The sequence below is a fragment of the Carlito syrichta genome, unplaced genomic scaffold (genome assembly GCF_000164805.1).
Source record: "Carlito syrichta isolate Samal-C Ts95f unplaced genomic scaffold, Tarsius_syrichta-2.0.1 Scaffold308800, whole genome shotgun sequence".
Taxonomy (NCBI): domain Eukaryota; kingdom Metazoa; phylum Chordata; class Mammalia; order Primates; family Tarsiidae; genus Carlito; species Carlito syrichta.
In genome coordinates, this window is record NW_007252896.1 from 93,750 (window position 1) to 109,273 (window position 15,524).

General features: G+C 46.5%; 1 protein-coding gene across 1 annotated transcript in view; it reads right to left on the minus strand.

Annotated features, from left to right (window-relative positions):
- Positions 1-15,524, minus strand: part of KIF26B (kinesin family member 26B) — a 286,675-nt gene that overhangs the window by 70,019 nt on the left and 201,132 nt on the right. Inside the window, exons 5-7 of the mRNA XM_021716370.1 lie at positions 7,445-7,651; positions 2,831-2,924; positions 1,272-1,534 (exon numbers count right to left, since the gene is read on the minus strand). Of these exons, the coding sequence (XP_021572045.1) occupies positions 1,272-1,534; positions 2,831-2,924; positions 7,445-7,651 (564 nt within the window). The remainder of the gene's footprint in view (positions 1-1,271; positions 1,535-2,830; positions 2,925-7,444; positions 7,652-15,524) is intronic.

A 15,524-nucleotide genomic window follows, 5' to 3' on the forward strand; every position in this document is an offset into this window, starting at 1 on the left:
TGGAACTTGAGACCATCAAAATCCTCAAACTTTAAAGAGAGATTCTATTGTGTTCATGATTTGTACTTATTATAGAAAAATTAATTTAAAACTTTTAAAGATTTTTCAACAAAGAGAGTTAAAGAGAAGGCTGGCTTCTTCCTCTCCTTCTTCTTAGCCCGTGGTTAACCAGATCTTTCACCTAAGTGGAACTTCATCAACAGAGTTATCAAAGAGAATGGAGGGGAAAGCTCCTGTGAATGTCAAGAAAACTCCTGGAGTATAAACAGAGGATGGGGCCCTGCTGACTCCGTCACAGGGGCTGTGGAATGCTACCTGGGCACGATGTACGCTTCACAGCGGTTCTCAAAGTACAATCCCTGTACCTGTAGCATCAGTATCACCTCGGAACCTGTGAAATGCAGATTTTGGAGCTCCAGCCCAGACTTACTGAATCAGAAACTCTGGGGTAAAGCCAGAGATGCAGCCTAAAGAGGCTTCATAAAGGAATGGAAGGACCTGAGGTGCTTTAAGCAGGGGAAGGGCGTGGTCATGTTTGAGTAGCTAACAAAGGCCACGAGGTATCCTCATCTGTACAAACAATCCCAGTTGGGATCAAACAGACACCCATACAAAGGAGAGGGGCACCTCATAAAACCAGAACAGAAAGCCTACTGCTAGAGTATGCAAAAGTAGATTGTTCTGGACACGAGTAAGGGGCTCCCGAGTCACCCCTGCATCTATTGTCAAACTGCAAGGAAGAGACACTCAGAACAAGCATAACACCCTGAAAAGGCGAACTGGAGCTTCTCTTGGCTTCCATAGTCCCAGCAATTATATCATGGTTCTAATTAGAAAGTGGTTATTAGTTTCTCCTACAGCATTGCTAATCCAGCTGTAAACTAGTGCCAGAAACACAGTTTATAGAGCCATAAACAGCCCCAGTAATGGCTGTAGCTATTTGTACAAAGTAGTAAATATTTCAGTTTGTTGTTAAACAAAAGAAAGATTGTACTTTTTTTTTGAAAGGTGAGTAAAGAAAGTGAATTCAATTTCCCCCCAAATGCTACAACAATTGTGGTTCCTGCTCATTGTCAATTAGATTCAAGGTACAAATATTTAGGTTGGGCGAGCAGATGGCCCCGCAGCTGCAGGCCATAAAGTTCCAGTCCACTTTAAAGTAAACACCGTGAGACTCCCAGCTCACAGGTTGAGTGATTCACGGTTGAGCTGCCCCGGCCTCTGAGCGGGGATGAGCCAGCTCGGGCAAGCCGGGTTCCAGAAACAATCACCTGTGTGCCGCAAATGGGGTCCTCACAGAGGTACACGCCTGGGGACTGGCCGTCCTGCAGGCTGCCCGTGGCCACCTCCGACAGCAGGTCCCGAAGGTTCTCTTCCTTCCCCCACACCTCCACGGCTGAGATGCGGACTGAGAAACGGGCACCGGTCTTTTCTTTCCGTTCGTTTATCAGCTTGAAGAGCCAAGAGATGGCACAGGGAATGATGCCAAGGTTCTGCATGGAATCGTCTCTTCCAATCATGGTATAGGATTTTCCTGAGAGAGCCAGGGAAGGAAGAAAAGCAGTGTGAGTGTCCCGGCATTAGGCCATAGGGTCTCCAAATAAATGCCAAGGATGCAGAAGCAAGGCATGGGGAAGTAGGGAGAAGGGAAGGGAAGGGAGGGGAGGGGAGGGGAGGGGAGGGGAGGGGAGAGGACGGGAGGGAAATAGCAAGCATTTGACAACACGGCATTTCCCTGTGCTTCCGTTTAAATGGAGGTAATAAAGAACGTGGGAGCCCAGGCGGACATATGACAAGATTAAATCGCAATGTACCTTGAGAAGGATCCCAAACATCGCAAGCTGGTCAGCCCCTGCACTGCTTCACACATCGTGAGAAGGCGGAGACTTTACATCATTATTATGGTTCCTTTTATGGTCACCCCACAGATTAAATCCACATACTCACACTTTATATCCTTTATCAAGTTAAATGCTGTGTATATTTTTATAGCATGAGCAAATTCCATTAAAATCCGGATCACTGCTTTGGTGGAGATCAGGAAGAGAGGACGGGCTGGGGAAGATGGAAGTGCAGAGAGAGGCAACGGGCTTCTGTCCTGGCTGAGAACTGGCCTCTGTGCCCTCTGTAAGGGCCCTGGTGGAATCTCTGGTGAGGGACACTTTTTGGAGCACCCCAAGTCCTAAACTTATCAAGCATGTAAGGTAAGGCCTTGTTAGCAGATGGCCACAGCTCAGGATTAAGAAGGGACTGCCCGGGGATGTCATTGAAATCCTTGGGGGCAGGGTGGGAGGTGGAGTTGCGGGGAGGCTTTGTTTGCCTTCCTCTCAGGTGCTTCACCAGGGGAGTGCTCCCGGCAGCAGACAGATGCTGTGACCAAGGGTGGCTGTCAGGCTGCCTTCCCAGGCAGGTCGTAACATGGTTCTGGGCTTCGCTTGCAGGTTGCTCCTCTGGCTTTTACAGAGGCTCCATCCACCAACCCGCAGCCTCTTGGGGGATGGTGCAGGGGGCCAATGTGAGCCCCTGTTCAGGAAATGTACATTTTCCTGCTTGCCTTTTGGGCTTGACTCTGACCTGGACCAAGTGGGAACAGCCCTGCTACTCTGCTATTCATCTCTTGGACTTGAAGCTTTTCCCACATGAACGGGCATACGTTTACAACACATGCCTACATTTGAAAGCAGAAATGGCTATTCATGATTATTTGGTTGAGATCCTAAGAGAAACTTAACCCTTCCTTTCACCTGAGGACACCAGGGACCATACAGAAGAACGGATGGGGCAACAGGGAACCTAACGAGCAGCATGGCAAAGCAAAGCGCTCACGAACCCAGCTTGGTGTGGCCGAAACAGAATACACAGCCATCTGCCCCATTGACCACGGACTGGATCACCTCTGCCACGGTCCCAGCACATACTTCAGCCTGTCAGACACAAGAGGAGACACGAGTTGTGAATGTCAGTGTGAACAGACCACAAGGCCAAGGCTCCACCAAAATGTGAAAGTGAGTCCACCTTCCTGGGCCTAGGTTCCCAGGGATCCTCCTGCCTCAGCCTCCTAAGTAGCTGGGACTATAGGCATGTGCCACCATGCCTGGCTAATTTTTGTATTTTTTGCACAGACGAGCTCTTGCCATGTGGCCTAGACTGGTCTCAAGCAATCCTCCCGCCTCGGCCTCCTGAAGTGTTGGGATAGCAGAAGTGAGCCACTGTGCCTGGTCAGGAAACACTAGCTAAAACACAAGCAGCAGGTTTGTAATATGTCTGCTTTCTCTCCTGATTTCCTTCCTCTTTTTCAACCCACATCCTTTTCGTTTCAAAACCAGCCTTGGCTGGGTGTGGTGGCATGTGCCTGCAGTCCCAACTACTTGGGAGGCTGAAGTGGGAGGATCACTTGAGCCCAGAATTAGAGGCTGCAGTGAGCCATGATCAGGACATCACACTCAAGCCTGGGTGACAAAACAAGACTCTCTTAAAACAACAACAACAACAACAACAAAACCAGAAACATGCTGCCTTCTTTTTCTTTCTCTACAGATATATTCAGTGCACATGATCCAATTGCCACATGCCAGTATGTTATGGTGGGTTTTCTTTAACCTGTAGTGTGTGTCTTGACTCCAACTTGATTATTAAGTCCTTAGACAGGACCAGGCTCTTGATGACCTTTTGTATATCCTCATTAACACCCAATAATAGAGCGCTCTGCAAACAACAGGAATTCAGCCAGTGTTGTGGGCCAGTCTGGAAATCTGGAAAACTTCTCTCTCTGGTTAGCACCGGAGACTTTTCACAGCAGCAGGAGAACAAAATTATTTCATGTCCTGCTGCTTTCCTTTCTGGCTTGGGGCTGGAGTCGGCTTGCAGAAGCCTTGAACGGCCGGGCAAACACCAGGGCTGCAGTCATCAGAGCAATGTGTCTCCTGGGGGGACCTGAAAACCAGCCGCCTGGGCCATGAATGTAGTTATTCAGCTCCAGGTTCCAGCAGCACAATGAACCTAAGTATTTGGAAATCAATTTTCTCTCCCAAACTGAAATTGAAAAACCACACTCCCAACAACTGTCAATTGTTCCTGGGTGGTCGTCTCAGCAACTCTGCTGGGGGGTCCTTCAGGGGAAAGGGGGCAGCAGGAGAGGGCTGCTGTGGGGACTGCAGGATCTTTCACACCCCCTAGGTCCTAGGCAATGAGAGACTAGCACTAAACCCTCAGACGGAAGCAGCAGAATCTTGATGGAATTGCCAGAGGCGCTCTGCAGAGTGGGGAGTTACTGCCCAAGGAACAAAGCCTTCCTTGGACATAAAGGACATCTTGAGCCATACATAAAATAAACTGTATTAGATTTTCGAATCACCTGGGAGAAAATTGACTGTGTGTGAACCAAATTGAGTCACTCCTGCAGAGCCCAGGGGATAGAGGAGACACAGAAGGGGTTTCCCAGGGCCAAGATTGGAGCAGGCATCCCCATGCAAAGCTCCTGCCCAGCTATCACTGAGAAGGGAGTGGTCAGGGGTTTGTCCGGTGCTTGTTAAGAGCTGGCAATGGCCCCTGGAGGCCCCTTGCTGTTTCCCCTTGGAGAAGCACGCAACCTTCCTGAGCACATAGTCCATGGGGAGTGCTAGGTGTGCAGGAAGCCTCTGCTCACCTACCCCCTGCAAGCCAGTTCCAGCAGGGGTTTGTCCCAGCAGTGGGCAGCTAGTGACTGCCGTGGCCACATGAGGGTAATAAGGATGGCTTGTCAAAGCATCCTTAGGAATGTGAACTGTTCTGATCATTGCTTAGCTTCAGGAAGCTGAAATCCTCCGAAACCGAGAGAAGGTGAAATCTGTAACTGCCCAAGGTCACCATGGTGGCTGTGGTGGCACAGGCTAACAACAAGGACCCGAGACAAGAGGTTCACTGTGCATACTTCCCTGCTTTTGAGGGCCTAAGGGTACTCAGCTCCACGCTGGCCAGCAGCATGACATTAACATTGACAATGATGATATAATTGTAAAAGTAGCAACATTTATTGAGGGCTTGCTGTGTTCCTGAGTCTGTTGTAAGCACCTCATGTGTGTCAACTCGATGACTCACAACAGCCTGATGAGTATATTTTGGTCATGTCTTCATTTAACAGGTGAGAATGCCAGGGCCCAGAGAAGTTGAATGACTTGCCCAAGGCCACACTGCTAGTAACTGGAATAAAATGAAAGGTGGTAAAGATACAATACCATACTGAGGAGGATACGGAGACATTAATAGGAAGAATCCAGGAAAGGTGTCTGCTCAGGAAAGGGACTCTGAACAAGGGACTTAATCTTTGCATCTCGGTTCCCCTGTCTGTTATATGAAAATAGTAATGCCTCCCTTTCCTGCCCCACAGAATTCTAGGAGGAGTAAAATGGGTTAATGTACATGAAACTTCTTGAAAACTGCAAAGTTTTATGGAAATAAAGTTTATTATAATATCGGATATTTTAACAGAAGTAAGACATTGTGAAATAAGTGAAAGTGCACCACTGAGCATACTGAACTCCGGAACCAAGTGCAAAAAGTAAATAAAGACTAGCAATAAAAATGGCTTTTTCTGGAATAAATCTAAAACTCATTAATAGTCCATAATTTAGGGTTTGCTTTGGAATTCTTACAACTTGCAGAAATTTGCTCCTAAAAAGTTTTAACGGCATTAATTAAATTATTTGTAGGCCATTTATAAGGTCCAATGTCAGGTTTAAATTACTGAGCCCATTGGGTGGTATGACATACAAAAAATGCAATAAAGAGAGAAACTATAGAATTTATTATAAAATACTTTGTCTTCTTATGGCCAAACTCTTTGGGGAACCCACATGCTCAACTTCTTAATGAACGGAGGGTATATGTAATATGTGCTATGTGCCTACGGTGTAATAAGAAGCCCGTGAGAACATCACCACCTCCTACACTCACATGCAACGTGCAGAAAATTAACAGAGGCTAAAAATGGTAACTACTAACACCACTGTCCTTAGGTTCCACTATAGGCTATTAGTTACCATACTACACATGGTTTTGCATAAATCTTGGAATGTACTAGAAATTTGTCAGAAAGGCACAGGTGTCTTCTGCCAAAATGCAGGAAAAGTAGGCCACTATATACGTATAACCTGGGTTATTTATTTCTGCAATTAGTTCTACACTCACATCCCCTCTCCCACTTCCCAGTCCCTTGTAGGAACAGGCACTTAGAAGCCCATATTCACCAAAGCTCCAGAAGCCAATCCAAGTAAGAACAGATGTCTACTAGAAGCTTCAGCTGCACCATCTGGTAGGGTCTACAATTCATTGGCTGCCCATGGTCCAGTAATCTTGGCACCCTGGGCCCCTAAGTAGCCTCCAAATTATACTCAAAGTACACTAACCAAAATGGCCCCAGTTCTCCACCCCACCCTGCATGCAAGTCCCTTGCAATGTTACTTGTAGCTCCTCCATTCACGAGGGGGAGTCTCTTTGCTACCTCTTTATGCTGAGCCAATAGAGTGCAGCAGAAGTGACGTCATGTGAATTCCAAGCCTAGGTCTCAAGAGACCCGAATGCTTGGGTCACGGACTTGCCATGAGCACCAGCCCAAGATAGCCTGCTGGATGATGAGAGATATGTGGAAGACAGGCTAGTTAGTTGACATGGTCAAGGCCATTTTAGACCAGCCTAAAGCCAGCCAACCCCCAACGTGTGCCTGTGGTATAATACAGGATCTACAGGGTTGCCCACCCAACCCACGGCTGATCATAGACACATAAATGAGCTGAGCTGGGAACAGAAGGGCTGCTCAGCTGACTCATGAGCAATAATAAATGTTTCTTGTTTTAAGTACTTTTAAAAATACAGCAATGGGTAACTGATTAAACAACTATGCTTGAGTTTCTCTTCTCCCACTGATCCAGGTCACAGGATGCATGTCGGCCATAGTTTCCCTGCATAGTACTCCAGTTCCTCACTAGAACAACAGATATGCCCTCAACCCCAATGTGCTTATAAAGGGCCCTAGGACATTGTCTAATTCTGATCCAGCTCCTGGAAACATTTCCCTTCTTATATGCATACACCTAGAAGCCCAGGCAGGAGTGGGGTCCAGATGGCCCTGTCACCAGCACCTCGATGCAGTCGTCTCTGTAACTTCCAATTCTGGATAATCTTCCTTCTTCTGTATGCATCCACTGACTGGCTCACTCTTCCTTCTCCTCAAGAATATATTTTGTTGAAATCCCAGCCTACTAATCCTGCCCAAGGTACGGCACCAGTAATTCAAAAGCACTGAACTATTCAATGGAGTTCAAATTGACTTCTAAAAGTTGTCATATAGATGGAGACACATGATCCATCAGAACACTTCAGAAGGGACCCTCCAAGCTCATGGGTCCTAGTGAATGAGTAAACACTTCTTTAATCAAATTGCCTGAGCCTGAGGGGGGGTTATACCCACCTGAGAAGCATCTTGTGGAAAAACTGCATCAAAGGCAAACATCTTCGGAGGAACCTGGTTGCCTCTCTTTGGGAAGGCATTTTGACCTCCACAAGACAGGGGATCATACAAAGTGATTTGCTTCTTCCGTGGGTCCACCTTCAAAAAAGAGCTGGATTCTGAGGTATCGCGGGCCAGGGTGGAACAAATGCGAAGCATGACTTTCACCTGTTAAGAAAAGATAGGCGACAACATGGATTAAGATGGCTGGATATCTTATGAAAGAGTCCCCTTCTATACTTTGGTGATATAGATAAGCGTGGCAGCATCGAACTTTCTCAGGATAAAATATGATGAAACACACAATGAATTAGCAACAGGGTCATGGGAAAATGGATTTATTTATAACTACCAGGTAGAATATTTTTGATATGTCCGTTACTTGAATGCAGTGATGGCACATTGTGTTCTTTGTCTTCCTATTAATATAAATTGAATATTAACTGTGCCCTGGTGGCCCAATTACATACATGAAAAGGTAATCTGGACTGCTAAACTATAGGGGCTAGTGTAGTTTCCTTGAAGCTCACAGATCAATAAACCATGCACATAAAAGTTAGTTCCATAATTTACTCCTTGGCTCAGCTCATCAGAACTCTGGGAGACAAAAATCCACAGTTATTAGTGTCATCATTAAAGGCCTATGAAATGGCTTGTTTTTAATGGCTGGCATCTGAAATGTGTTCCAAGGGGCAACCGTGATAAAAGATTGGTTTGCAGCATGTTATTTGGGATCCCATTAAGTGAGTGCAGAGAAGTTGTCATTTCAGGGAATGAAAGTGCATCTCTGAAGGAAACAGAAGGTAGTGCCCTTTAACCCACCCTCTGAGTAATTGAACATGAGCATCTCTAGTGCTCACGAGCAACCCGGTCTGCTCCCAGGCTGAGCACAGTGTTTATGGAAATGGACAGCTTGTCTCGGGGTCCTAAGGTGAGAAGAAATCAAACTGAAGCCACACACAGGCCTAGAGGCTATGAGTCTGGGAAATAGACAGTATCTGCTCTCACCAGCTCTTAATTTCTGTGTGGCTAGCTCAGCCCAACATATAGTGGGCACTTTTTTGAGCACCTACTATGTGCCAGGCACTGTGCTGAGCATGGGAGATGTAAAGAGATACATCACGCATAGGGTAGCAGGGCAGACAGACATAGAGAGGTAACTTTGGTAAGAGGTGGCAAATTCTGAAGGTATGCACAAGGATTATCGTTACACTCTCTGCACCTTACCCTCTTTGTCTAGTCAGTTGTTAGATCTGATAAAATCTCTGTCATGCAATTTTGGGGGAGTTGGTTGTAAATTTTTAAATAAAGTCTTTCAAACATACAGAAATGCTCAGAGAATAATATTCATTGTGCATGATGGAGTAAGGGCATCCTCCTGCTCATCTCAGCTCTGTCTGCTGAGGCATGAGGATCAATCTTAAGAGTACAAAGCTTAAATGTAAAGAATGCCAAGGGCACCAGGCTCACCAGATGTCGCTCAGAACTTAAGGCTAGTATTCAAGTGTGGACTTGAAGGCCGGGCCTCATGGTGGAAGGGGCCCAAGGGTAGGATGTGGATGAACTCTCTGGGTTCAGATCTTGATTCTCCCACTGTGAGGTCATAGAATGATCTATGCCACTTTCTGAGGGTCTATTGTGTGCTAGGACTGTGCTAGTATCTACATTATCTCATTTAATCCTCCTGATAATCCTGTGTATAGGTAGTTGTCCAGATTGTATGGATGAGAAATCAGACGTCACCTAACTTGCCCCAGATCACTGCACCTGTGGGTGATAGAGCTGGACTCTGATCCTACCTCCAAAGTCCACTGTCTTTCCATCATGCCAACTGCACCTCCCACAAATAGTCACCCTTCTCAGAACCTCAGTTTTCTCACCTGTATAGTAGGAATAACATGGGCTGTTGCAAGCACATGGTAGGTGCTTGATTCCTGTTTTTCTTCCTCCCTTTGGATTATGAAATCTTATCATTCCCAACCACAGAGTTAATAATAAGGTTTTAGAACTCCTTGCTCTGGATCCTGGGTATCATGAATCACAAATGGGATACCATGTGGGATCATGACAGATAGAGCTCGTTATTTCACACTGGGCCAGGGAAGGCTCCTATCTGTAAGATGCCGTCAACTCCACACAGCTGCTGCATATAGGACAATGACCACTGAGTTTATCTATATTCCATTCTGACAATTTTTTCATTCACTCTGACTTTCTATAGTCCGATTTCCATTCCATCCGTTTCTATAGATTAGCCCAGTCACACGGCAGGTGAACTCACAGCATGTATTCAAAGCCCAACTTCTAGTGGGCACCTAGGGCCTTCAGGCTTTCTGTATACAATCTCCCAGCCCAGCCTCTGAGCGTCACAAGTCAAGGATGCTGCAGTGCCAGGCAGTTCGGATGGAGTCCATGGTCCACTGCTTTTCTGTTTCACAATTTTGCATGCAATTTCTGGGTAACTAGAGGTGCTGAATGTAAAATATGAGCCGAGCCAGGCAAGAGCCTACAAGGAGACACGGGAGAGAAGGGGCCGAGCGAGTGAGTCATCGGCCCAGGAGGAATGCTCCTGCATTGTAATGAAGTTCTGGTCTGTGCTGTATTTTCTGCTGATAGGCTGAAGATCCCAGCCACTGGCCTGGCCAAAGAGCTACTCAGTTCTTTAAACATTCATTGAACTCTGAGCTGGGAGAAATGACACACTCCATTCTTTTCTTTGCAACTCATTTAAATAAATGGAGATTTCTTTTTCCTTAAAGGAAGGAAATTGAGTTTTTCTGCTTCACCTCCTTTGTGGCATTATTCCTTCAGTCTAGCACTCCACTTCCTGCTTAATCCGCGGTAATTAAAGTGCTTAGGAGACACCACTTGTGATGGAGAAAGTCCCTTGGACTTCTTGCCAGGAGTTGTTGCTTTTGTTACCAACACTCTTAGGTTCTTGGCAATGTCTGCTTGAGCCCTGACTCCCCCCTACTGTTTTATGTTGAGGATTTGGGCCGTTGTCAACATGCACGGCCATCTCCCAGCTCTCAGGGTTAAGGAGACTGTCACTATTTCTCTCTCAAAGGCAGACCTGGTGGGGAACGGGATTCAGGAAGCTCAAGTCCAAGTAGAAGCAAGGAAGGCTGGGCACCCTGATTCAAGTGAGAGGAGGTTGGCACTTCCTGCACAAAAGTCCCCACTGGTGGGGACCCCACTTCACCTTGTTTGTCTAATTATTTCAGCGGATGGTGCGAGACAGTTGTTGTTCTAGGCAGCAGTTGTCTTTATGTCCCACTCATTAATCATTTCAGCACCCCTTTCTGGATGGCATTATGGGACCCAGGGAAAAGGGAATTGTGAGGCACTCACCAAGAGAGGCAGAGTCTTGCACCTGAGTTGCACAAACACTCCATCAAGGCGAAGACAATCGCCCACCGATGCATGGTCTGACTGGAGGCTAACGAGGCGCGGGCCCCATCATTGCCCACCACCAAGTCTACACATGATCACGCAGACAGATATTCTTGTTCTTCCCTAGTCACAGATTGCAGCTACATGGTACAGACCTAGGAGGCTCTTCATTGCCCGTTTCTCTGTCTGGCTGGAGGTTTTCTTCAGACTATAGGGCTCAGAAGGGCTTTGGCAAAATCTGACTGTACAGAAGATGCCTCAGCAATCAGAAAGACTACAGGCTGAGAGTGGGGGCTCACACCTGTAATCTCAGCACTTTGGGGGGCTGAGGTGGGAACACTGCATGAGCCTGGGAGTTCGAGACCAGTCTGGGCAACATAGCAAGACTTCGTCTCTACAAAAACATAAACAAAATTAGCTGGGCGTGGGGCATGCACCTGTAGTCCCAGATGCTGGGGAGGCTGAGGCAGAAGGATCACCTGAGCCCAGGAGGTCAGGGCAGTGATAAGGTGTGATCATGCCACTGCACTCCAGCCTGGGTGATAGAGTGAGACTCCAACTCAATAAATAAATAAAATGAAAAAAAGAAAAGAAAGAAAAAGACTACAGATGACGGGAAGGTAGCAGGAGCAAGAGAGAACTCCGTCAGCCATTCTCATGCATGAGCTATGCTTAAACTCCTGCTGTGGATGTCCACAATGAAGGCCTCTCTGGACACGGATAGAACAGTAGACTGTTCCTGACCTGAGCCTTGGCCACAATAAATGCTCAATAAGAGTGTGTCGGCAATGATAAATGGCTTTTTCTGCTACAAGGTTATAGGCTGTAGAGCTAATTTAACAGCTAACATCTTTTGATTTCTTTACATTTCTCTGTTGTAACTCCCTGTACACTGATGTCTGAGTTCAAAGATTTTTAAGAATCAGCTCCGTAGAAACTGATCATGGTAAAGATGGATCAACTCAGCCAGGAATACCATCTGGCATCATTTCTGTCTCAATCCAGCAGCATGAGAATTATCTTTAAGCCTTCCACATCTATTCTTCAATTCCTGAAGCATGTCTGGAGATTGTTCTCCAAGGTAGATCAGAGGTAGAGAAGACGGGGTGATCACAACCCACCAACAAGAAGAATGGTGGGAAAAGCAAAGTAAGACTGTCAGAGGGAATTCTAAAATCAAAGGGGTCATTGAAGGAGACAGATGGCGTTGCCAAACTGAGGCACCAGCCAGCCACCATCTCCAGCTCGAAGCCCGCTCCCCTTCTACAAAGACAAGTGGCAGTGATGGCGACGCTGGGACTTCTTGTGATGAGCGCACTGCAGAAATGCTGATCCTCCCGTCTCTCAGCCTCATGTGAGAGAGAGCCAGTGTGTGGGTGCCAGGACACACCTGAGGAGAGCTGAGAGTGGAGCTGAAAGGTAGCACCTTGTTGTCCTTGGTACACACCAAGAAGCTCTTCCTGGTTTCCACAGGTCTTTAGATGGGATTCATATGTTGAGGGAAAAACTTGGAAGGATAACAAAAGGGTCCATTGTATCTCCCTTGGTTCAGGTACCGGGTGTGTGGGTGCTGCAGCCAGGCAGAAGCAGAGACTGGGTCGAACCCAAATGTCATCACCACTGAGTGGCCGTGTGACCTAAGACAAAGGCTGTGGCTTCCTTACCCCTAAAATGGGTCTGTTGTGCTGCCTCCCTTGAAGGATAGTTGTGAAGAGTCAAAGAGATAAGAATAGACTGTAAGTGGCACACAGATGTAAAGGACTCAAGAGAGAAAGAAAGTGAGAGAGCGAGAGAGAGGACAGCAAGAGTGAGAGCGGGAGGGGGAGAAACCAAAAGAAAAGGAGGGAGGGAGGGAGGAAAGGAGAGAAGGAGAGAGAGGGAGGGAAGGAAGGAAGGAAGAATTCATCTTCCTCAAATAAACTTTCTACATCAATGACTTAGAAAGACATCAGAAGTCTTTCTACAAATTTTCACGAATTTCAATGACATCAGAAGTCTTTCTCCTAGGCTTAATATTACAAAATTAAAGCAAAAACATCTTTGATGAACACTAACAGAGACAAGAGAGACAAATAGCAAATTATTCCCGCCCTCCCATTCCTTTCTTTTCTGTCCATCAGGCAGTGTGACAGATGTGCTCACATCATCTACTTTGGGACACAAGGTCACTTCAGGAAGAGTCCCAGCCATTCTAACTAAGATGACTGGAGAGACAGGAAACCTAAACTGTGGACACTTCTCCATATGTACTCTCCTCACACACTCACTATTCCGATCTACCAAGAAATTCCAGGTGTTCAGCAACCCTCCCTATCCCTCTATGCTATGACATTCTGACAAATATATCGTAAAAGATTTTGATGAAGTGTCAGTTTCTAAAAACACACTGCAAGGGACTGAGGGTGCAATTTTCTAGCCATTATTTTAAAAGCTCTTTTCCCTTTAAGTAATGTAATGTAAGGTTATATTGCTAACTCACCACTGGCACACTGCACTCCATAAATATGACTTTCCTTTCCTCTTTTTATTTACTCACTGTGCCTGCCTAACCTGATAGGAGAGACAGATAAAGATATTAAAGTAAATTAAAATCAGGTTTTATAAAAGGAGAAGGTTTAAACACTTTTCTGGTAAAATCACTATAAAGGATCTAAAATTACTTCTGAAGAAGATCTTTATGATTTCGTGAGTGGAAGTTTTCAGAAGTTGTTTTTAGGAGACCAAAGGAATCATACTCCAGATAGTAAAGATCTTAGAGATCTCAAACAACTCCAATGTCAGGAAATATAGGGGACAGCCAAGAAGGTTGTCATCCCTAAATTTAGAGGGAGTTTTTAAACATTAGCTTACAAAGTAATTGTTTCATCAAAACCTAGTTACTAGCCAGGTTTGGTGGCTCAGCCTGTAATCCCGCGCCTTTGGGAGGCTGAGGTGAGTGGATTGCCTGAGCCCGCGGGCTCAAGACCCACCTGGGCAGGCAAGACCTCATCTCTACAATTAAAAAAAAAAAAAAAAATAGCCAGGCGTGGTAGCGTGTGCCTGTAATTCCAGCTACTCGGAAGGCTGAGGTGGAAGGATCGCCGGATCCCAGCAGGTCGAGGCTGCGGTGACCGGGATCGGTCACTGCACTCCAGTCTGGGCGAAAGAGTGAGACTCCAACTCAAAACAAAAACAAAAACAAAAAAAACCTAGTTACTGTTACAGATAAAAGGGCCCCCTGAGATTGTGAGCGCAGCTCAGTTGTTAGTTACAAAACAAAACTAAATTGGATTATGTTTCTTTGCTTAAATATACAATAATAGCCCTGCATGACATATTCAAAGATCAGGCAACTGTATTCACCTGGAGAAAGTCCAGCACCATACGATCCTGTGCTGAGTTACATTTGGGTCGGTTTTTGGACGGTATCTGTTCCATGTTGACCACATCAATCAATCAGTCATTAGCACCACCGCCATAACTTCTTTCCAAGTTTTACAAATCTTACAGTTTACAAAGATCTTTCCCATATCTTATTTCTGTTTGATTCCCCCATAACAGCTTTGCTGAGGAAATATGATGATAATTACTATTCCCATCCTCCCTACTTTGAGGCTAAGGAGAGGGACTTGCTCAAAGCCACCTGCCTGGTAGAGGTGGAAGGGCCCTGGCCCCGGAGTGAGTGTCTTGGGTCACAGCCAGAGCACAGCCATCTCGCGGGAGACTGAGGGTGGGAGCAAGTCCTGCCTTGTACCGTGGGTGGCTGGCTTCTTGGGGGTGCCAGTAGGTGAGCTCATGTGGTGCCAGACAGCAAATAATGAGCAGTGATGCCATCAGAGAGGGAAGATTTACATTATTAAAAACCGGGCTGGGAAAGGTGACAAGTGGTGGCACAATAAAGCTAAGTGTGAGGGAGCATGTGCAAGACCAGAAAATGGAGCCCGGTAATGAGATGTGCTCAATAAAGAAGTGCTTCGGGGAGTGGAGGGGGAAGGAAATTCCCTAAAGCTCTTCATCAACATGCATCTGTCACCAGGCAAGCCCAGCAAGGGACTGCCGCACTGAAGGGAGGGAGCAAACTAAGGAAGAAAGCCCTTCCCCGTGAGACACTGCTAATGGCCAGGCAGCCTTGGGGAGCAGGGTTCTCCCCACCAATTAGCAGGCTTGGGACAGAGCTGGCCAGGCGGTGAGGATGAAGACAGACACATTTCAGGGCCTGGTCTGACAGAAAGGATTGGAACTCTGACAGTAGCCTAGTTAGTAAAGTCCCCCATCCTTAGCTTGTTGTATTAGGAAACTTATTTTAAATGGATGAGCTTGTGGAAAGATACATCCTAAGACAGGCATTCTCAGGTCTCAAGTGAAGTGGGCTGTGGGATTCTGAGGAGTCTCTGGATGACCTACTCCAGTGTTGATGACACGCTGTCAAAGCGTCCTATCTATGACTTACAAGACGTATAGCCTGGAGCTTGCGGGCACAGGCTCTGGAGACAGGCTGCCCGGGTTTGAGTACTGGGTGTACTGTTAGTGGTGTGTGTCCATGGGCAAGTGTGTGTCCTCTGTGCCACATCTACAAACTGGTCATAATAATAGTGCTGGCCTAGGCCGGGCTCGGTGGCTCAGCCTGTAATCCCATGCTTTGGGAGGCCAAGGTGAGTGAATTGCCTGG